Source organism: Pyxicephalus adspersus, chromosome 2 (genome assembly GCF_032062135.1).
Source record: "Pyxicephalus adspersus chromosome 2, UCB_Pads_2.0, whole genome shotgun sequence".
Classification (NCBI taxonomy): domain Eukaryota; kingdom Metazoa; phylum Chordata; class Amphibia; order Anura; family Pyxicephalidae; genus Pyxicephalus; species Pyxicephalus adspersus.
Window position 1 is genome coordinate 27,504,316 of NC_092859.1, and position 25,051 is coordinate 27,529,366.

The window sequence follows — 25,051 nt, forward strand, 5'->3', positions numbered from 1 at the left end:
ACCTGGTAATCTTGCCAGTAATACACATTGTCTTCAATGAACTACTGGGAGGTGTTCTGTACTTCAAAGAAACTAGTTGAGAACAACGTAATGATAACAGTGAGTTGCAAACGTTTTACATGCATTTTTGGCATAGGTAAATACTTCTGCTAGAAGATTCTGATGTGCAAACAAAGGAGTGCCACCACTCAAAATGGTGCAAACATCAGGATGTTTTCTATATCTACAATTCCTTACCACCATAGGCAGGACATTAGTCGTGTGACCTGGCACCACTGAATTACTCTTCCAATAACTTTTCCATGTTACAATAGATTAAAAACCTATGATAGAACTTATCAGTTGTCAGTTGTAAGTTGTAGGAGTTAATATGCAAGTCGTAGTGGTTCCTTTGTGGTTTTACGATTAATTATATGAAAAGAGTAGAACAAGAATAATTAAGTGATTGAGACTACTTTGTTTAAGTCAATCATTACTGTACTTTTTATAACAATCTTATGATTTATATATAATAAATGTTGGTCTTAACAGAGATATTTGCATAGTTACCTGTCTAATGCGTTAAAAGTCCCAGTATTTGGTATTTCAATTTTCTTCTAGATCTAAAACCTTATTAGACAGCATTCAGTTTGCTAAAATTCTCTATGAATTTTTTGTTCCCTGTCTACATGCACTTGCTCCAGTGTCAGATGCACATCCTTGTCCCACACAAGCTTTCTACAACAATGGGACATGTCAGAACAATGTTCATTGACACAGATACCACCAAATGTCAATACATGCACAAATTGGAGACAGTTGTCACCCTATAATAGGAAGTGCCTTAGATACAGTGGCTCAGTGGTTAGCACTCTGGCCTTTGCAGCACTGGGTCCTAGGTTCCAATCTTGGCCAGCACACTATCTGCATGGAGTCTGCAGGTTCTCCACGTGTCTGTGTGGGTTTCCTCCCATATTCCAAAAAATATGCAGATAATTCGCCCCCCCAAAAAAAAAATTGTCCTTAGACTTATGAAAATGACATATAACTATGGTAGAGACATTAGATTGTGAGCCCCTCTGAGGGACAATAAATGTCATGACTATGGACATTGTGCAGCGCTGCGTAATATGATGGGCACCGTATAATATTAATATCATAGAACATTCATGGCAGAATCATCATTCATTTTGTTGAAAGCTGCATATTTAACAAGACTGAAAATCACATTACAACTTTTTTGCATATATGAGATTTTAGTGGCTTGGTTGAAAATAGAAAAAATTTTAAATACCAAACTTGCTTTTGCCATTGTCAAATTTAGCGCCACAACCAGGTTGCGCCATGCATGTCCCTTTTCATCAGATTCTAATCACAAAGGTGACCAAAACAATTCAGTGGCATTAAATTGGCGAGATCATAGAGCTTCGGCTGCCATCCTGACAGCACTGGGTCTCATAGAGGCTCGGCTCCAATCCCCTGGCAGAAGGAGCTGTTGTTTTGAACTTGTGAGCCTGTTTTTTTAATCATACAGCAAAAGAGTTCCCTTTCCAAAGCACATTCTCTCTCTCCCCTACATGGAAACATGCAGCCAGCTCAGGCACACCCCCTCCAGGATGAGCTCATTGGATTCATCCCCCAGGGCTGGACTGAGAGGCGGTAACACAGAAAAAAGGGGCTGTTATAAACCTGCACTGTGCACACTGGTAACTCAGTGGTACTAGGTTTAGCAGTGAGTACAGGAGACCCTACAGCAGCTGAGCTCAGCCTTGCATCTGAAATAGAAAAATTGTGCACGCAGCACCATGTCCATCCTGGCTAACATCGCTCTGCTAACACTTGTGTTGGTTATTGGCGACTTCTTCGACTCAGCAGAGAGCTGCACATGCGCCCCGAGCCACCCTCAGGATGCCTTCTGCAACTCCGACATTGGTAAGTACCACTTGCCGTGATGTTTTTTCAGATAATTGCCAATATGAAAAATTTTATTTCCAGGGAAACTCCGCTGCTTTGGCTTCTATGCTCGCTTTTTAACGTCTGAAGACTGTGGCGAACTGTAATCCCATCGCAGCATTCTAACCTGGATTATAAAATGCTTTTTTTTACAAAAATGTTTAAATCTACTACTAGGCAACTCTAAAAAGGTACTAATGATAGTAAAGATGTAATATGTAATGACTAAAGGTGAGCAAAGTGTTTTCTGAGGAACTGTGTTTGCCACAAAGTTACCAATTTCACCTTATGTAAAATTTCAAAATAATTTGCCTCAACTTGACTCCAATTCATTTTGTCCTGAGTGCAAAGAAACTGAGTTTTCTATATTAAGCCCAAATGTGTTAAAGTCAATTGGATGCTACATTCTCCGATATAGCGCTGCAAGCTCAATTTCACTTAAATCACTTTGCTCATCTCTATTCCTGAAACAGATGTTATAGTGAAGTTGGCTTATGTCCAAGACCAGAATGAAATTTCAGGGACAAATGGACAAATGTCACATCAACATGAACTCTTCTTTGGAAGTTAGGGGTCAGCTGACGGCCAGTGGATCCAATAAAGAAAAGAGTAATATGCAAAGCGTAGGAAATCGAAACAGGCAATTAGAGTTCATCTTATGATGGTTGTTGTATGTTTATGCACATTGCACGTTGGCTTTATTTTTTTGTAATGCTTAAGTGAAAAAGACTAAATATGCTTGTAAAGTTCATTCATGGGTCTGAGAGTAAGTGGTGCAATTTACAGGCTACTGGTGAAAGGCGCACATTGACCATAGTGAAAAATGAGATATTGGAATGTTAAGGAGGGATGCAGGTGTATTGTGGTTGTGGTAAGAAGGGGCACTGGTGTATCACAATTGCTGTCTATCAACCTTACAGAAAGGAGGGGGTGCTGATTTATCTTTATTGTTATAAGGAGAGTTGCTGTTGTACCAACACTCCCCCTTTACCACATCACAGTTGTGATAAGGAGGGGTACTTGTGTATTACAATTGCAAAAATGGGGGTGCTGGTGCATGGCCATTGCTTTATGATTTCCAGGAGGGGTTCTGGTGTATGAGCATTACTAGAAAGAATGGTGCTGGTGTATTAGCATTGCTGGAAAAAGGGGTGCAGGAGTGTGAGCGTTACTGGAGGGAGGGGTGCTGCAGTGTGACCATCATTGAAAAGATAGATGCTAGTGTATGTACATTGCTGAAACTCCTTCCAGTAGTGTGTGACCATTATTGGAAAGAATGGTGCTGGTGTATGAGCACTGCTGGAAGGAGGGGTGCTGGTGTATGAGCATTACCAAAAGGAGGGGTGCTGGTGTATGAGCATTACCAAAACGAGGGGTGCTGGTGTATGACCAATAGAAAGAAGTGTGCTGGTGTATAGGCTTTGCTGTAAGGTAGGGTGCAGGTATGTGAACATGGTGGAAGAAGGTTGGTAGTGTATGTGTGTTGTATTGGAAAAGAGGGTGCTGGTGCAGTATCATTCTTTAGCAAGAAGTTTCTGCAGTTGGTGTTCTGTTATGGCAATTTATTAATTTGTTCTCCAGGAGCATAAGACAGGGGTAAAAAAGACAAATACAAAGATTTTATAGTAGCTTTGCAGATTGTGGAAAGTCTTAGCTGAAGTTTTAAGGAGTGAAGGTTACTCCAGTGTGACAGAATGAATGTATTGAAGCAACGGGTGCACTCACAATGATCTGAACTCTATCCTGTGAACTGAGTTTTATACGAATCCCCTTAAGGAAGATGAGATGACCTCTTATTTAGGGCAGTAAATCCTAAACATATTTATTTATCACCAGAGCTTCCTAATTGTGTTTAAATATTTTCCAACCCAACTCCCCTCAGCCCTGCCTCTCCAACAGGCTAAAGTAAATCAGTGGTGATAGCTCCCGAACAACCAGCAGGCAATGGAGGTACTTCTCGCTGTTTACTATAACAACAGGCAGAACTGAGTGAGATGTTGTTATAGTAAACGGCAGGGAGTGCTCCTATTGCCTGTTAAGGCCGTGTTTGTGGCATGGAATGGGCATTCCCAATTAATGTGGAATCAATATATTGTTCGAAATGAGCTAGTTTTCAATATATATTTGTTATACTTGATGTTTTTATTAAATGTATTGTAAAATCTATTGAAAATCTGTGCATCCTATGACCTACCTTTAGTGTATTGAAGAAGAATTGACATGATTGACATGGCAATCAGCCATCTAACATTGCAGAATGCCGCTCTATAAGATTCTAAGTGATGTTTAGGGTTGGAGCCTGAGTGAGTTGTACAGAGACGTCTGTGGGTACCCTAATGGACATTTTCCCAGCTGCGTTGAGCCCACACCGTACATGAAATTAGGAATCTTTGCAGGGTTCCAGATTGAAGAGAACATTTCACATACTGATTTATTTTGTTCTAAAGCTTACTTGATCAATCACAATCAATCATATTTCCCACCATTGGTGTATTTATAATGGTGGGAGAACAACCCCACCGACCTCTGACTGGTCACTGTTTCTGAGGCCCATGGCCAGATTTAGTCTTTTCCCTGTAATTGGTCAGCATAACAATGCAACCATTGATGCTCTGCAAGGCTGCTCACACAACCCACTTAGATATAAAGAGACTGAATTCATGTTTGTTAAACTGCCAAACAGACGTCCTTGTACTAGATACAGAATTACAAAGTTCATTTATAGTAATAGCAGAACATTTTGAGCAGAGATGATGACTTATCAGATGCCTTGCTAATCCTTCACGGTCCAATCAGTTGTGTGCAGGGAGCTGACATCACTGTATTCCTGATGATGTCACCCTGTTATATGAATGAGATGTATGAATCACAAAAGTGGCAGAAATACAAAGCCCTATGTATATTTCATCTGTGTATTTAGCTTTTTTCAGGGATTTAGATTAACATATTTTCTAGCTCGTATTTTTTTTAATTTTTGGCATCTCATTACAGAATGTTTACATTTAAATAACTGTGTTTTTAAATTAAATATGTAAACTCCTATTAATGTTGTGTTGCATCAATATAACAATCAACCTACCACTAAATGCTTTGCAATCAGCTAGAAGTATTTTGACATACCATTCACTTGTTATATATTTGATCTATATTACAATTTCACCAATATCATATCTTTGTTATGGATGTTTGGACATAATTGGAAAATGGTTTTAATTTACAATACAATGGTAACCAACCAACCAAAAAAAAACACCTTGCACAAGTAATTTTGGATTGACATTCTGCCCAAATATTGATCAATAAAAAAAAAGGTTTTAGTTTGATTGGATTTTCTTTAAATAGCTTGAAAAATTGCATAGTGGATGGCTAGCTTTAGTCTTGTGCTATAAATATATTAATAATAATAAGGTACATAGTTGATGCTTTTGTTTTACATACCTCTTACACATGTTGTGAAGGACTCAATCAATGATCAATGGACTGCAATGGGAAAAGACATCCAAGATGCGACTGAATCCTTAGAAACAAATAATCTAGGTGTGTGGGTAGCATAATTTTTCAAATTTTTCCGCCACTGAATTAATGCAAGGCTGACACTTAATGATTGGCTCCAGTGATCTGAGATCCCCAGACACCTCTGCCTACATATTGACCTGTGTAATGGTAAGGTGCACTTCCCACGTCCTTTGCCTTGGCTGAGAAGCTCTGTAATTATGCTCTACAGTGAAATCCTGGTTATCCCAAGGACAAAGTTCTCCAGACAAAAGGCAACCCAGAAAAGGCTACTTAAAGTAGTTGAAAGCATCCCTTGGGAGGTCAGAGAACAGTTTATCCAACTCTCCTCCTGTGTATTCTATCACTTACTTCCCCCATGGCATCCCTGGGTCCTTACAACCTCAATACCTTACAGATACAAGGAAATTAATGCACAGCTGAATAAGGAGAACATATGACAAATCCATGGTGGGAAATCTATATAAAAGCCAGGAGCCAAACTCTTTTTTTTTTTTTTTTTTTTAATTGTGTGTGAGCACATAGCAGACGTAGTCATGGTCATGGCAAACACATGGGGAAGCTCTAGGAATTGTATTAGAACACAAGACAGTGGTTGTCAAGAATAGGTGCATATATCATTTCTGACCCCCACCCTGTATGTATACTTCCCTGCATCCACCCCACTTATGCCAACATGACACCATGATTTCTATGTCAACAACTGCATTCCAAAATCTAAGCTCACCTAGCATCAGATACAGAGTAATACTTCCAGGTAATACAGAAATCACAGTACCAACCTTCCCAATAATGCCTTCATCTGATTTTCCCTCCAGAAGGGCAGAGCTAACCGTGTTCAGGCATCACTAAGGGTCGCCATATATTTCCTGGATTGAGATGTAGGCTCAAGAACTGTTGGCTGTCAAGTCCTTGGCCTTCACATGTGTCTGACAACGATTAGCACTTGCTGCAGCCTATTACCTTGTTGTTTGCTACAAAGTTACAGTGTGACAAACTAATCCCTGGGGAAGAGACTAGGGAAATGTGTCCTTCTGTTTGCAGCAGACTAATGAAGCTCAAGTATTTTGTGAATATTGTCAATAATTTGTTGATGCAGTTAGTAAAAGGGACGCTAAACTATATAATGTCCTGCAGAGTTCCATGATAAAAATCACATATTGGAATAATAATCTTAGGCGTTCTGGGTGGTCATGTGGAAGTGGAGATTAACAGCTTCTGTAGGTTTATTAAAAATACTTTGCTGACAGCTGAGTTTTACATTGTGAACAGATGGATATGGTGACAGGTGCTCATTCATGGTGGCACTTCAAGGCCACCCGCAGCTGACAGTTGCAATATTTTTAGGTTTTGTAGCTGTGCTATTGATATCAGCACAATAACATTATGTTTATCAATGTATCCGTAGTTTTGCCTTAAAAATTGGGGTTAAGGATCACTTTTGAGAGAACCCATGTATTGCTCATGCAAATGTTGTCTTTAGTTATTAGGTTATATTGTGGATTTTGGGTTACTTTGTATTAGGCCCATGAACTCCAAAATACAGTAAGCTCCAACAAAATCATTATGGTGTATTAAACCATATTACTTTAGGCAGCCTGTTCAAACCAAATGTGCTGTCAGTGGACCTCAGCACGAAAAAGGACCCCCGCCATTACTTTAAGTGCAAGTTTGTGCTGGCTAGGTGTGAATGCCTCCATTCTTAGCTCTGTGTTAATGTACATTGTCCTTTTATTGTGCGTTACCAGGTTGCAAAATTATAAATAGGTTCCAAGAATACTGCTCCATGAAAGCTGTGGTGTCTCAATGCAACCTCCCTCTTTAGCTACAATACATGTTGCTAGGGCTGCAATGGACTCAATGAGAGGACAGAGTCTCACCTGATCTGGTGACAACTATGGAGTAATGAATTCCAGAATTAACAAAGGCTGCTAGAACAAACAAAGAAGGTAAATTTCCCCTGTGGGCACACAGACAGCAATAACCCCGTGCCTGATACCAGACATATCAGCAACTATATGGATTCCTTTAGCAGGTCACCCAGCTGCCAAGATAATATCAAATGCTCTGAGCAGGCAGGGTGTGTCCCCTAAGTGACTTTAAAAAAAGTTTGTGTTTAACTTAAATATACCTTTAAAGGGCTAAAAGTCAACTAAGTGTTGCTGAAACCTCCTCAGACTTGTAAAAAGTTCATCCACACCCATTGCTGTGTCTGCGCCCTTCGAATGTATAATCTGGAATGTTTTACAATGCCCGGGGCCATTAAATCACACCCACAGGGCACTGACGGGTTACAAAATGTGGGTTTGGCCGGAGGGATAAATACAATTTAGCCTTGGCAGGTACAAAAGGTGAATTTACCACCGACCCCGCCACGACTGTGAGAATTTCCAGACAAGCTGTAATGTTAGTGTCTCTGTATATAAACCGAGCACTGTTACCCATCACCGTGCCTGACGAATAAATAGATGGCAAGGATCTTGGCACCGTACATGACAATTAACATGCTGCGCCCGTGTGAGTAATGTTCAAGCTTTACTCTAAACTCACGTTGAGCAAATGGAGAGTAGGTAACGGGAATTCCAAAATAAACACTGAGTGCGCATTACATTATAACTGTTTTCTTGTTATTAAAGCAGACCCATGCTCAGAGGAAAAAATGACATATATGATGCAGTCTGTCCATAGTTACTACACAGCATTTCTTTTTTATTGCCCACTAAATAAATAAATAGTAGTACCGGTTGTTTCGATTCGGTTCTTAATTTTCTGCAGATGGTGACACCATTGTTAGATCTGCAGAGAAATCACTGCATTGTTGTCACCCTGTGTATATGTGCTTTAAAGAGGCAACAAACAACAGTTAAAGTCTAACCCCAACCTAAATTTTGTTGACAAAGAAAGTCTAAACTACAAATATACAAGATGGCTGTTGTATGCACCCCTGTAAGTGTTTTATAGTTAGTTCAAAAATTGTACTTGTCACTTTTGCTGGACAGCTTGGTTTACAAGTAATGAAACAACATCCATGACCCTGGCTGGTGAAGCAGCAGCTCAGCTTGGTCAAGAACACACCCCAGGCTGCTAATTGGACAAGAGCGGCACATGGATCATTTATTGCTGAGTTGTCTACTTGTCAGCACATGTGCATGTAGCGGAGTCTGATTGGCTGCTAGTGATGCCCCTATCTCTCTGAGTGCCGCTGTACAGGGATTACAGAAAGATGATATTAAGATATTTAACTGCAGTAGGTCACGTTTTTATTTCTGCTTGGAGTCCAGCTTTAGGTCAAAGCAATAAATCTCTCATTGGTATGTGCTTCAAATAATTCCAATGAAAATCTAGCTTCCTGCACTTTGCTGCACAAGATTTTGAAACATTGTTGCTAATTGTGCCATGTTGGTAGAATATGGAGGAATGTATTGATTTTTATATTATACAAACAAAATTTGATATTATTATACAAACATCATACAGGAAAAAAATGACTCCAATGCTGTGATTGCATCCTAGGTAGTCTATATTTTCCTATGGTTTCTGCTTTAAGAAGCTGAGCTCTCCCTGCGCACGCCCCTCACACTCCTCTAAGTGAAGGAGCTGTGTGCATGGAATGGAAAGTTCAGGAATGAATGTTGGATAGACAGAGGGGACTTCAGCTTATTGGCAGAGAGGAGCACACCCCAGCTGCAGATGTAATACACTGTGCGCCTCTATGGCCAATTTCTTGTACAGTGCAGAAGTCACACATACAGTGTGGGGTATGTAAATAATACATATATATCCTTCCTTCCTGCTGTATCAGGTTGTTCTGCTGCTGCTCACAATGAAACATGGTGAAACAATAGTGAGATCTGTGCACTGGTTTGCCTTTACAGAGAGCTCCCACCATATCTGCAGGATTTTTAATTTATTTGATATTATTGAGAATATAACAGTAAAAACTAGAACACCTGAACTCCAGAACAGAACCTACTGCAGGAGGTGTCTCCATTGTCCTCATGGAGACTGAGAAATCTTGAGGTGGCTCAGCCCAATAAATTTAGACTATATAAATGATACAGAACTTGAGGACTTTTGTCGACTTTAGTTCCTTTAGTGCGGCCTGTATGGACTGCTCTGCATATTATGGTCCCCTGCAGAAGCTGCACAATGCAAACTTCTTGAACAAACGCTGTGTGTTTGCACCATATGACATTTTCATGAATGGGAACTCCTAGGATAAGTTCTGTCCACTAGGCCATTCCCATCCCGTACACATTACAGGGAGAATTTCCATGTGCAAGGGATGAAGCCACTAAAGCCAACTGGTTATTAGGCCCAACCGATCACAGCTATAACTAAATCATCACTTTTGGGTGACTTGACCATTTACAAAGTTTCTCCTAACAAATCATTTTCAGAGATGAATTATTACGTCTTTTCAATGTCCAGGGAGATTACTCTGTACTTCCAGTTCCTTTACTTCCAGTCATTTAAACACAACAGAAAATTGATCTTCTCAAATGACTGTAAATACATCTTCTGAAAATCGTCAACAGAATCTCCTCTTGTTCTGGTGCTGATGTACTAATGAACACAGAACTGCAATATTCTGTATTTCATATCTGCCTGAAGTTCTACGAAAATAATTAAAATTTTGATTAACACCAAGGCTCAAAACAAACATATGGTAAGCCTTCCGCTAAGCCTACGTATTTCCATTTCCCACCATGTCATATGCTGTCTGTTGCCTGCTAATATAAAAGAGTGAATGTCTAATTCTCACCAATTATCAGGCCAGCTCAAGGGACACTGCGACCCGCAGCTACCCGTCTCTTGGATAAGAATTTGGAAATAAGTGGCAAGATTTCTATTAGAAGAAAGGAAATGAAGCTTAGGGGCGCCTGTTGGATTTTTCATTTACATTGCTGGTGTGACAGCTGATTATAATACGGATACAGCACATAGTAAGAATATAGAGTATACACCTAGCACCGTACTAACCCCAGGGGGTGACAGTAATTACAGTTTACAGTGAGCAGTTAAATGTGAGCAATACTATTAAAGAGCTTATCTCATCTATAAAGTGAAACATTTCATTATCATGGAAATGCATTTGTCAGGAATGTGTAGTCATTACAGTGAAATATCTGCTCTACAAAAAATACCGAAAACATTTTTATATCAATGAGGACCTCCAGCTGCTTGAAGAGGCAATCAGCAGACAGCAAACAATTAACCATGCCAATAAAAGTATATATATTGCTATAGGTTCGGCGTCAGCAAGGAGAGGATTCAAGAATGTCTCGAGACCTCACTTCAGTCACGCGTCAAGGAGTCTGTCGTTTACTATTTCTGGAAAGAATGCGATGATTTAAAAGGAATTTGCCTTTTTGTTATATATTGCAGATTACTGCTTCCTAGATGTGCTAGCTGCATTCACTTTTTTCAGGCTTTCTTCACACTTCCTGTCCTAGGTGACCATGCTGTTTCATTCGGTATTTAATAAGGGATCAAAGTTGTCACTTTAGAATAAGATGTTACAGGAACCCCCTCTTGTTATCACTTTAACATAAAGGAAAGTGTTCTGTAGTTTACAGGAGATAGCTAGGAAGGCTGATTAAGGCTAAGAACTGACCACTCTTAAACTGCTTTTTATTTGTTTCCAATATAATGAAAAGGCTCTGTGGTTCTTTTTAGGGAGTCAGCTGCTACAAAAAAAAAAGTTTGTGTGATCAAGCCTTTAGGACTTTAGTTCAGTGCACAGAAAGTCTCAAGAATTTTTAGCATCTGGATCAATTTTTATTTTTCTAACCTTCAGAGGTGAACTCCAGGTAGAAATACGAGAACAAATCAATACAGAGCTCAGACTGAGAGAGAATCACTGCACATCATTTTATTGGTGGGAACTTGCAACGTGGAGAGTCTCCTTGCCTTCTTCTGCTCTGTTTATGTAAGGATCTTGCCAGGCTGGGATGGCAAAGCCTGGCACCAGCTACAGGTTTTTTGTTTTTTTTCTGCAGTTCCCGCAGGTTCTGTAACAAAACCTGTTAACGCACAGACCCACAGAACAAAAACCCCTGTTTTGTTTCAGCTGTTGCCATCCCAACAAGCATCATAAAAGAACTTCCAGCACAGCAGACAATACATCTAAAAGTTCTTTAGTCTTTTCTAAATGTGAATGTGTGGGACAAACTCTTAAAAAAAACTCTTACAAACTCTTAGTAAAAAAGAACAGACAGTCCGCAGTGTACTGTATACGATGATTGGTCTACACGGCCAACACTGAAGCATTCCCTTTAGACCCCCCTCCTTAGCACGTGAGCTTACAGTCTAATATGCTTCCACAATAACACACACACAAGAATGCAATGGAGGCTGATTTACCCAGTCATTTGATTTCAGGATGTTAGGATGTACCAGAGAATCAGAGAAAACACTCACAAACTCCTTGTACATAATTGCTCTGATAGGATTTGGTTCTGGTTGCTGTAAAGCCAAAGTGCCAACCATCCTAGGGTTCCTCCAGAGGTTGCTGGGGGCTCCCTTAGTAATTCGTCATTATGGATTGATCTCCTGCTTAATGGTGTCTGCATAGTTCTGCCAATAATGACACCCACTGACATCAATGATCATATTAGCTGTCTATACCATGACCATTTGTCTCCCTGACCACCATTGCAATGGGCATTCTTTCTACAGGGAGCAGTTTTCTTACTAACCACCAGTGTGGTTCCACCATGGCTTTAGATATATTCATTTTTAGCAGGGGTTCCCTAAACTTGAACATTATTTTAAGGATTGACAAAAAGGTTAGGAAAGCATTTACTACATACTCTTCCTTGTAAAGAAATGAAAATCATTCAATCCTCTAGCCCTAGGACACACTAATGGCTCAGGGCCCATGCTTCAGAGACACACGGAAAATGACACATATATATCACTCTTCACACTCACGTGCCTTCCTAGATGGGGGAACTTCTAGCTAGAACTGCCAGGAATGCATTTACAACCTTCCAGCGACAAACTAATCAAGGAGGCACTAAAAACTCCACTTAGAAACATGATGAACAGTTTCCAGAAAATGCCAATTTGCCATTCCATAGTTAATTTCATGTCTGTTTCATCTATGTGTCTTGTCCTGGCAGGTCTCCAGCTCCCCACTATTGATTTAGAAGACAGGGCCAAATTGCTGACCAAGGCAAGTAGATGTAACCCTGGCTGAAAGACGTTTATTTTGCTTCTGTGATTTAGGGTTTTTGGGGTTACATTTACTTTTCGACTTGAAGCTACTGAATTTTTGAAGCTATTTGTTTTTTGTTTGCTTTGTTGGTTGTTTAGTCCTATATTGTAATATATCCATTCTTGTTTCAACAGTTTGCTGAAGGCCATTTTCTATTCTAATATGACCATGTTCCCTGTGCACAAAGTTAGCTCTGTAAAGACATGGTTTGGTTTGACCTGTCGTTATGGAGAATCCTGAATGACCAGAATAAGCCCTGGCCTCATCCCTACCTTTACCTTAAGTACCTGACCTCACCAATGCTGGCTAATGAGCACATATTTCCACAGACAGATTCCTAAGTCTAGTGGAAAGTCTTTCTGGAGGAATGAAAGGCAGTTACAGGTCTAAAGGGTGGGTGACTCCATCATGGTTTTGTCCAGCAATCTGTGATAGTAGTCAGGTATTAACAAGAATTGCAACACACGTGAAAGATTTATTGCAAGCCATTGCAGTTTCATCTGATCTCAAAGAGCTGCAATTAGGATTTCTTGGAAAGCATTATGACCTCACAGGGCTGGTTCAGAGAATTTTATCAGACATATCCAATGTTTTTTACATTACATATCTGATTCCAAGTGACTGCACACCCTATGTAACCTAATTCCTGAGCAATATGAGCATTTATACCCCATGTGAAGCCAAGATGAGCAAATCCTTTCATTCTGCTTTATGTCTGAACAAACTAATTGGGGAGAAAGTCTTCTGGTCTCCATGGCTTTTTCCTCCCTTTCTGGATTTACAAAGAAGCTAATTAGTTCAATACCTGATGCCTTTGAGAACTATATCTGAGGCTTTTCTTATTGGATATTTATATTTTTGTTTGGTGCTAGAGATTTAAAACGCCCCTTATGTTTGTCGGTGAGATCCCTGCACTTGAATTCCTGTGTCTGCTTACATGCTGTGGTCATTACATGGAGATCCCACCATCTCTGCTGGATTTCAGTGTCTATATAATAATAATGCGATAGGAAATGTAGAAGGAGCCTATTGTAGAGGAACACCCTAAGCAGGAACAGAGCCAGGAGATAATGAACCCTTTCTAATATAGGACAATATTTTATCCTTCCGACAAAGCAATCCCATGATTAGCCATGAAATTCTCGTGAATAGAAGAGGCAGCTGCACCCTGTTTACGCTGAATCTGCCGAAGACACTTCAGTGACAAATAATGACAAGGTGAGGACAATTGCATATTGTTCAGCATTCTGTTTCCCGACAGATGAATACATCTAACAATAAGGCAGACTTGGGAGTGATGAATCCCTTCATTTGTCCAGTTACACATGAAATGTAGAAGAAGAATTAAGGGGGATCCAGAAGAATTGTTTTCATAAACCTCCTTGAGTATTTAAGAAGCACATCCTACAAACTGATATTACAATTAACAAACATCTATTTTTGGATAAGCTGCATGCAAGATAGTTTTCACCAGAACGGGTACCACTAATGGGTTACCTTTCTTTTGGATTTTTCACTTATTTTTGTGTCCTGGTGATCACCAGATTGTGATAGTGATGACCAGAACACATATTAATGATAAATCTCTTTAGTGGAGACACAGACTGTAAGACTTTGCACCCCTTTTGTTTTGATGCACCAGGAATGTATTCAGCTGAAAGTTCAGTTGGACTTTAATTCTACCTGTCGTGTCATGTACATTGCTGAGGAACAGACTGTTTAAGTTAACTTTGTTAGGTAATTAAATACCAGACCTAAGGCTTGCTTGCAGGGACACATGAAGTATGTACAGTATTCGGAACTTACAAGGATGAGGTCATGCTACAACGAGCTTTGATGAAAGGCACAGAGGTTGTGATCTGTTAGTATTGTGTACATATATATGACCCCAGGAAGGGCTTGAAAGGCAGGAGAGCATTTGTTCACTTCATCCAGCAAACTAATTTATTTTTCTTTTGTATAAAAAGAGGTGGGTGTCACACCCTTGACTCAGTCGCAGTCCTTTGCGGGCTTCATTAATCATTCTGGGCTATAGAAGAGTACACATCTTTGTCCTGATACAGGGGGTCCACCCAGCTCCCGAGACAAAGAGAAAGTTTTTATCAGGCATAGTGGTAATTCCAGCCAAAAGCATGATGTTTAATGCTGTGACATGTAACTTTTTCTGCTAACTTTTCTGTAATTTTCTATTTATTAAAGTAGATGTAAATATATAATGACATTAGCTTTACTAATGTACTGTGTATTAAAGCAAAGGCATTCTAATTAATCAAAGTAGTTTTAAGTCCTAAAAAAAATAACATTAGGACGCTGAAGCATATTTCTTGATGGTGAGACCATGAGTATTGTGTTTTACAGCAGCCCCTTGTAGTCAATAATGGAAGCCACCACTATATGATAAGGTGACAACGTATTGAGTCAGCATTACATGTGTTACCTAAACTACATACACATATCAGATAATAGTCTGCCCTCGTCTGAAAAAACCTGACATATGTACAGTGGTCCCCCGATGTTGTTCATCAGTCTGCTACAACGAAATGACCACTGTTCACTCCTATAGAGAAGAGCACAACAGGGTGCCACTTGTTTGACCTCCCCTTTCCATAGAATAGAACAGCTATATTAGCTATGTGTTCATCTGTCACTGGAAATGCTTGTTTCCTCTGACGTCCATCAGACAGTTGTACAATGCTTTAGGGTGGTCTGCATACATGCATTCAATGCCCACTGCTCTAAATTATTACAGACCTACCAAGGCCTTTAATATTCTACATTATTATTTTAAATCCACTGTAAGCTACTCATTTTTGACAGATGAACGTTGTGATTTTATGTCTATGTGTTGGCTACTTCTAGTTCCAGGGCTGGAGATACAACCCTAAGTTTTCTGAATTTCTCTCCTACAACTTATACCTCACCTCGGGGGAGAGCTATGGGGTAGCTATAAGAGACACCTGCCTTGGCAAGAGTAGGGTGTGCAGGACCTGCAACCAATGCTGTGAAGTAGTTTATCTCAAATAAATGGAAGGGGGTAGGGTGGTACACTTTGGTCTTTTTGTTCTGAAAGTGTGAAAGAACATTGTCCTAGGACTACGTTAAGGGGTACCTTTTAGAGTCATAATGTAAAGTATTTATAAGGTTTTCACTGTGAGCAGCCTGAGCACTGCTTACTGTTTCCTATACCTGCATGGATGATATTGTGTCCACAGGTCCCCTGCCCCAGAAAGCGTGCCTGCCTTTTAAGCTAACAATGAATAAAATGTCTGTTTCGATCCAGGAATGTGTGGTGCCTTAACGTCTTACTGAGGAATGTGGAATACCAGCACTGTGACTTAGATCGGAATCTACTTAGACAAACTTGGAATTTTGTCCCCAGGGGAGCCTTAAAGAGGCTTGTCACTGGAAGCTGTGAGCTTATCCTTGTTCTAAGGGTCATTCCAAGCCCTCCTGCATACAAACAGCACCCCTCTCTTACTGCCTGCTCAAGTTCAAGTGTAATTGATTAACCCAAAATGGGAAATGGGGCATGAAAGAGGAATGCAAAGTATTTCACAGCCATTTATAGTAGTAGGTTAAAGGAGAACTCCAAGAAGTGAGAATATGAATCACTGTAGGAAATAAGTGTAAATGTGGTAATTATGCCTAATAACCTCTGTGGCATCCAAAGCTCTGAAACCATTATGGTCAGTACAGCTGTAATGTTCCAATTTCAGTCCTTTTCCATGACTTGAAATTAAAGTAGAGCTAGCATCAGATGTATTTCTTAAATCAAGAGCTAAGTGTATTTGGCTCTCAGAAATCACAATCATCCTAATGACAATGCTTTCATTTGATTGAAGTAAATCTAAACCAAAAACATGAACCTCTTTCAGCTTCCTATTACCCTCTAGTGACACTCGCCGTCTATTTTTGTACAGGTGACTATTGTTACTGATAGAAAGTGATGGCAAATTCAAAATGTAACATATGTTTACCAGAAAAGGAGGTGAGAGGAAATCTTCCTATGGTCACACCTGTTCTGCTAATATTTAAAGGAAGATCACTGCTAAGTTCTTGCTTTGTCTTTGTAAATCTTCCAAAAGGGACCAAACAGAAAAAAAACCCTGTTACAGGTTCTGCTCCTTTATTGTGACCCTTATCATAAATAAAAAAGGGTTTGGCAAGAATTCACAGTATTAGACGCACACCAATGGAAATGATATAAAAAAAGTCTGAACACAAAAGTGAACTGAGTGACAGTTTAATATTTGACTACAGTTACATATCGCTGATTCAGGCATGTAACTGTCACCGCATGGGGGTCTGCATTGTGCAGCAAGGACGCAACAGCACTATTGCTGGAACCTTCTGCAAAAAATGTGCTCTGGGTCCCCCACCGATTTCTTGGCATTGATTGCACTGGTTAGCTGCTTAGTGATCATTCTATACCTTTCTACTTGCCTGCTTTCACTCATCACATCAGAATCCCCATACACACAGCTTTGACAGACATACTTAGACACTAACAGCACTCCAGGAAGTAAATACTGGCTTTGATGTACACAATAGCTGTCACTCTGTTCATCCATTCATATCAATCACTGGCATTGTAGCAGTGTAGGGGTCACAGTAATACTTCCCTATATATCCCTGGAGCTATTCTTTACAAATGACCTCTAACATGTATGTAGTGCACCTGTGTGTAGCGGTATCTCCTTACTCTGACTAGTATTATGTCCCATACCAGCAGCAAACAAGACTGGGACACGTAACACACTTCAACAACATCTGCATCTATAATGTAAAAATACTCATTTTACATATTTTTTTAATACACCATACTGATTTTGAATTGGGTGCTGCAGCAACCAGAGAAAAGTATTATAGCCAACAAATTAGAGAATATGTTGCCAACACACCTTAGGGCAATGTGAAATGAGTAAACCTGGTATTGGCAACAACTCACTAGTTACATACCGGTAGTTACATTGTTGGTCAGGTTGAAAAAAGACACAAGTCCATCAAGTTCAATCACAAGGGAATTAAACTTACCAGAAATCCTTCATAATATAGATAGAAACCTATACACACAAGGCAAAAAACCGTATACAGCAGAATTCAATTTACTCCAACTGGGGAAAAAAATTCTATCCTTATTCCCTATGAATACTTCCAAGGAGATGCTTACATCCTACCCGGGCCAGCAGGATATTGATCTCTCATTGCCCCCCACTAGCCAGTGAGTATCTGCAGAATTCAGAGAATTTTCTTTTGACATCAGTCAAACTACACATAAGGCCCATGCCACACTAGTAATCCGGATCTTTTTTTTTTATAGAAGCAAAGTGGAAGTTACAAAGAAATTTTAAATTTCTGCAGAGTTTCTGTATTGTATATGACAACCTCTCCCAGAATACTAAAATACATTTAAAAGTTTTACTGGATCCTTTATTGCAGCCTAAATTTTATATAGAGCAAAGTTTCAACACTCCACAAACTTTGATTAAAAACGTTTTTTCAAGTGCTGATGATTAAGCTAGGAGAGCACTGCCTAATTATGAGGTTGCTGAGGTTTCCCCAGGGCCATTATACAATACTATGAATGGGAATATTTAAACCAGAATAATATTTATTATATAAAGTTTCCTGCTGCTTTTATTGTCTATTTTTGTGCAGCGTGTCTAATTTCTATACCATCTGTAGGGGCCTCCTAGTTCTTCCTTTTCAGCTGTGAAGGGTGTGATGCAGATTGTATCCAGAGGAAGACATATATCAGCACTTGGAAACTATGGTCTACGTAGAGGAAACAGGCGGCCATCATAGTTCATGGGCTGGGGAGGAATCCCATATTTATACGTACAGATGTGCTTCTAAATAAAGTCTAAATTGCAATACTTTATACCCTTCACCCATAACAGGTGTGTAGCCGTGTCCTTCCTAAGCTGCATCCTTTACGGTCTGTTTTGAGGCAAGGGACAAAGGCAATTCCAGGCAACAAATGGGGATAAACTAATTGAACTTTTAGTACTATGCAGAAAATAGATTACAGTAAACCACTGATTGTATGTTAAAGCAAATGTTCAAAATAACAAGATGGAAAATTGATAGTCCATTTAAAGTGGAAAATAACAAAACCAGGCTTTCACTCTATATTTACCCTAAACAAAGAGATTTTCTGCTGCTTGATGTTTTAGTCTGATGATCAACTTCACTGGCCCATTTACTTGCCTACCTTGTCCTCTTCTTCCCTTATATTCCAGCTTTGCTGTATAGGGCCTTAAAGGCGCTACTGGGAGGTCAAATTCAGGTGCTTCTACGTCTTACATTTTAAAAAAATAATTATTCATTGATGTCTTTTATATCTGCCAAAGGTTTAACTATTTACTTCTTTTTTGAGTTGCCCTTTGTGCTCTGAAATCTCACATAATGCAGTGTGGCCCCACGGTTTGGTAGAACAGATGTTTCTGTTATCTTTACCAGATGCAGTGGGATTTGGCATTGAAACATTTGCAATGATCTTTATTGATCTTTGAGACATCCGACCCTTGATCGGTGACTGACAATGGAATCAATGTCCTTATGTCCTCTGACAAAGGGATAAAAATAAGCTTGGGTTATCCCTACCTCCTAATGGTGGGAATGGACCAGTAGACAATGGCAGATTCACAAGATGAAAAGAGCCATCTACTGACAGGATAGCTGTTAGCTAATAGGATAGAATTTACTGAAGACAATAGAAGAAGGCCAGATCGGTCTGGTTTATTATATAAGCACACACTGTGAGGACCTCACACAGATGTTGCTGCCACCAGGTACGCAATGAAGATCTCAAGAAGTTCTTGGGTGTTGGGTAAAGTTCTCATGGCTAACATCTCAGGTTTCTCCTTTCTATCTACAAAGAAGAACAATGGATCTCTAAGACAGGGTGGATCAGTGCAACATTGGAGAAAAAAGACTCCAAAGTAGTAACTGAGAAAAGGTCAGCATGTTGACCTTTTTCCAGATACATTATTCACTTGGTATTGGAAGGATCATCCTCCCTTTAAAAACCATTGTCCTCTGCCTAGAGTCTCCCATCTGATTCTAATACCAATATTTTCTCTTTTTATGTAACGGTAGAGAAATTGTATTGACCAAACCTTAAACAAGATTAACAGGCCATGATAAAGACATATTGAGGATTATTAATATGGAGATTTTTGCACTGTTTATTTTTTTGGCATTGTGAATTTTCAATGTGATCCAACCAACTCTATTACAGATAATTTCTTTTCAGTTTTCGAGGGTTTGGTTGGGTCCAAGTTTTCCATTAGTGTCAGGTTAGGAAGTTTGGCATAGTTTAAGGGCTAAATATAGGTCTAGGGGCTGGGCTCAGGTGACAGCTATGTCTCTTTCTTGTCCTGGTTTCATAGAGCCACAAAGTGAGTAAAACTTTCCATTGGGGATAAAGACAGCAATATATAAGGATGAAATTGAATTTAACTCAACAGCAACGGGAGGAGCAACATAATGATGAGTTCAGCTCTGTCCATTTGTACTCTCTTCCTAAAAGCATGAGATTGCAAGAGGCCGACTGCAAGTTGGATTCAATTGTGCCTTTTATATTTTCCTGGAATTCAGCTTTAACTGTGGCTTGATATTTCAAGTTTGCATATCTAGTGGAAGTCTAGTTGTGTACAATTAGTAAAATCCGTTAATTTTCACTAGTGCGTTCAACAATATTTTGGTCTACCTTTGAATAAAATTCTGAAGGCATCGTCCCTTTAGCTTACTAAGGTGAACTGACCCTTTTCCTTTGGAGTGACATGGGATGAGGGTGAACTTCCGCAGATCATTTTTCAATAATATTTTACTGTTCTATTGTGGGAAACTGTTGCTTCCGAATGGCTCGGGGTGAAAGCTGCCGGTCACTTGACACCTCAGCTTTTGGCTGGCCTGCAGCGATGAGCTATGCTTTGAACTCTGCTCCGCATACTCCTCCTAAAGACACACTCAGTCACCCAGGAATAGAAGAGTTCTTTCTCTGGCTAGTAACGTTTTTGTTGTTTGTTTGTGTATTTGTTTTGTCTGATGGCGTCCTGGGAAATGCAAAGCATGCATGACCAAACATCATATCTACATCACTCATGGCATTTCCTCTGTGTAGTTAAAAGTTCTGCTGGTCATAAAAATATTTTCCTTATGGGCCAAAGATTTCTTAATGGGAAACCGAACCTTATCTGTTCACCTCCTATGTGCAAACTAATCTTTCCTGAAAAAAGGTTTTTTTAATTTAAAGAGAATGTTTAGCCAAAATGTTTCAAATAATGCCCATGGAGTGATTCACACAAGAAGTTAGGATATATTATTAAATTTTAAATATAACAGGTTGCAATTATGTATTTCTTGTATGCAATATCATCATGTACTCCTTCGCCTTTACTTATAAAATACTAAAACTGACTAAACTAAATACAATATTTCTTTATAGGGTAATATTACCCACACATTAATTATGAAAAGTTAAAAAAACATGTCTAGAATATATACTGAATGTCACTCAAAACATCCTGAAAAATGTTCTTTACTTTTTAGAATTTGGGCACATCAGTTTGATGTAAGTCGGAGATGCTCTTGTGATCATTCATTGACAGGTGTATTTCACCTGATTTGCATATGATTTGCTTCAAGCAGGTTTTACATCCCCAGCTTGAGTAGTGTAAGCTTTTGTTGCAGTAATGTATTGGCAATCATTTAAAAGTCACCCGTGCCTGGTAATTAGCGTTAGTGCTTGTGCAGATTGGTCATTTCCGATGCAATCCTCACCTAATCCACCATGCATGAACGCTTCATTTCCATACCCCCCAAGCATCCTCTAGGAAACATTACTCTGTATGTTATCCTTGGAATTCAGAAACTTAATATGATGAGCTCTTCTGGCCCCTGCTCCTTGGTTTTTTACACCAGGGTGAGAATTGGCATCAATTAAGTCATCTTCCAGGACAGCGGAAGCTTTAGGAATTCCTGGATCTTAGGAAAGAGGCTTACCAAGCTCAAACATATTTGTACAGTACAAAGACATGCTGATAGAGCTGTGTGCTTAATCCCCCAGCAGACCCTGAAATTTTCCAAAACACATATTGCTTTGATACTTTACAAGAGTCATCCAACCCAAAGGTACTATTTTAGTGTTCAGATGGTGCTGGAAAGGTAAGGCTCCTGCTAGTCTTTTCTTTCATGAGAAATTGCTGTTGGTGAGTTTCAGGATCTACAAACTTGTTGTGCCCATTATGAGAAATATTTTGTAACAGGAAAGGATGAAATGTGTCTGGGAATACCCAAAACCTCCAGATGGACAGGAACTCCATTGATCTAAACCCAATCAGTAAAATCATATAAATTACATGTTTCTGAATACATAGATTTCTCTAAAGAATACTTAATGATCTTTCTTTAAGCAATTCCTGCTTTGGGATGACAACTGTCTCTCAAACGTTTCCTTAATTGTCACCCCTGTTGGAGCGACACTAACACATGTTGCATAGTCATGGTCCACTATTGTCCCAATCATTAAGCTGCCCAAAAGAATTGATGAAGCCAATGCTGGATAAAGTTTATATAGGCAGAAAGTGTCAAAAGGGGGTTGAAGGTGATCAACAAAATTTAAAAAAAAAAGTTGTAAAAATGTTTAAAACAGTATTCTATAAAAAAAAAAAAGTAAATTGATTATTATACAGTGGTTTAGTGAGCTAAATGTCATCCAGTTACATAAAAGCCGTTAGGGTAACATTTATACCTTGCACAAGTCCACATACTGATCAGTTCCACACTGAATTATATACCTTTTCTATAATATAGAACATTGCAGAGTTGCCTATGTATATAACAGAAGGGGAAGATACACTTGGGTGCCACGAACGATAAGAGGAGAAAATAATGCAAGCAGGCGATGAGCACAATGTGCTGACACAGATAACAAGATATTCTCCTCACATGAACTTTTATACAGAGGAAAAACATATATATGCTATCTTTCCTGTGAAATGGGATTATAGGAATTAATATGTTTATTTTTGTAACCTGACTGAGTTTTAAAATGGTTACATAAGTAAAAGGAGATTAGCCAAAAATATCAGGAGAGGGAGCCGAATTGTTACTTTTGCCATAAATGGTTTAAAGATAAATTTCCTGGGACTGGGAGGAGGATTAATATGTCTGCCAATCTTACAGGACAGACCTGATGAATACACCAGATTTACTGAACAGAGAAAAAGGGAAAATGTACAGGGCAGAACCTCATCTCCATAACTTGAGGCTTACTATAAACCTTCCCAGTGTTGTGTGTTAACATTTGCATGTTATTATTATTATTATTATTAATAAACTGTATTTATATAGCGCCAACATATTACGCAGAGCTGTACATAAATAGGGGTTGTAAATGACAGACAGATACAAACAATGTCACTGAAGGAGGGAGAGGTCATTGCCCATAGGAGCTTACAATCTAATATGCATTATTTTGCATGCAGATGTGTGTTGTTTCAAAGTAGCCTTTTCATTTGAATGGTCTGTCAATGCACACCAACGTACTTGTATATAAACCTGGCACAGTATAGTATAGCATCTTCTGGAATTACCATAAGCATACCCTCAGAACTACATTTCCAAGAGCCCCATCCCTACACACAGTTTTTTTTTCATGAACCTTTTGCCCTGAAATCTTTTATGCAAAAACATTAAGCATCCCTCCCCACACTCTTGTTATTTGTTATCAGTACAAAGGTGTAATCCCACCGGGAAGTGTGCAAGGAAGCCAATTTGAACTAGTCTTACAGTAGGCACATTGACACAGGATAAACATTTTGGCAAAACCAATATTTGTCCATGTGTTATGGACCAGCTTAAATCTGTGCACAGCCCATCTACCTTCCTTCTCCTTGCTAGGCGTGCCCCTCAGTTATTTTGGAGCTAGTCCAGTGCAGTTACACCTGCTGTATGTGATTTGCTTCAGCTCCACAAATATCCTTCTCATAGCCGAAACAGTCTGCGGTTGTTTTGTGGCTTCCGGATTTACAATTTTCTACTTTTACAGCTTATGACATGCAAGTTTTTTTTTAAAGGTACACACCAGTTAAAACTGGAAATATTCATTTTGGCACTTTTGTAGTGCAGCAGTGTACGCTTTTCCTATTAATCAAACCTTGCAGAACTCATTGGCTGTATTACAGGAGAGGGGTTCCTGAACCCACTTTGTGAAACCACCAATTAAATTCAACTATGGTCTAAGGTGATGCATCAAACAACAGAGGGGAAATAACGTGACATGTGGAAGCTGCTGCAGATTACATAGTCAATGAAAAGTTGAGTTTTCTGACTTTAACATAGCTGCCCACCAGCCTTTAGCTGTGACGTCTGCATTCATTTGCTTTTTTTCACATTAGGAACATTTCAGCAAGTACTGAAACTATCTGTTGATTCTGCCACAAATGCTGTCCCCCTTTACCCTCTGTGAGTTGAACTGAGAAGCTGCAATGTTTTTCATTTTGGATCTAGGTACACTTTGATCTTATGAATAAAATGTTTCAGCGAGGAGGGGGTAAAATCCTAATGTTTGTTGGCTTGGTGTTTGTGCACAAGTAGATATTCCTCACTGTGGGTCTTGGAAATGGCAGATTCAGTAATGAGAAAAAGAAAAAAGCTTTCCACCCCTCTGAGCACATCATTCCAAATTCTAATGCTTTTTACACATTCTTCCCATAAGACATCACTTCAAAACTCATTGCACAATCTAAACTCTACTTGCCCTGGACCCATCATAGCATAGCAGGAATCCGTATGTTAGGCAACTTTTAGCCCATGACATAGTTACAAACAGTGCTTGATAGAGGTGTGCAGCTTCGTCTATTTTAATCTATGTTAAATTTAAAGTAAAATATTTAGCAGTTTTATATAAATTATTTTTCTTTATCTAATATGATAGGAAGGACTAATAAAGTAAAAACGTTAAAATAGTTTTTTTTAGTTGGGTAAATAGGAAATATGGTATACTCATATGTAAGCTTTTATCAAGGCAGCAGGGGGAGCCCCAGTCTCCTATTCACATTGTCAGTCCTAAAAAGTCCCAATAAAGTCTAAAAAACAAAAATTCACTAGGAGGTAGAGGTTTCTGTCAGAAGAAATATGTCTCTTTTGTCAAAAAAGGGCCATTGGTGGCTTTTTGTTTTTTAGAACAAGGGTAAAGTTGTACCCAATTAGAGGCTGCACAATGGTTGAGAAGGATTTGGAAGATGCAGTGATGACAAGATCACTGCAGGATGCTTACAAAAAGGTAAGTGTCCCCCATATTTGCTACCTGCTGATTATGGGTGCTCACCACCGACTAACAAAAGCATTCAATCAGACAAAGGGAGCTGTAAAACA

General features: G+C 39.3%; 2 protein-coding genes across 3 annotated transcripts in view; one reads left to right on the top strand and one right to left on the bottom strand.

Moving 5' to 3' along the window:
* Positions 1 to 25,051, bottom strand: part of SYN3 (synapsin III) — a 188,161-nt gene that overhangs the window by 68,108 nt on the left and 95,002 nt on the right. The gene's annotated exons all lie outside the window — the stretch shown is intronic.
* Positions 1,689 to 25,051, top strand: part of TIMP3 (TIMP metallopeptidase inhibitor 3) — a 38,806-nt gene continuing 15,443 nt past the window's right edge. The window contains exon 1 of the mRNA XM_072400158.1: positions 1,689 to 1,911. Coding sequence (XP_072256259.1) covers positions 1,785 to 1,911 — 127 coding nt within the window. The 5' untranslated portion in view covers positions 1,689 to 1,784. The remainder of the gene's footprint in view (positions 1,912 to 25,051) is intronic.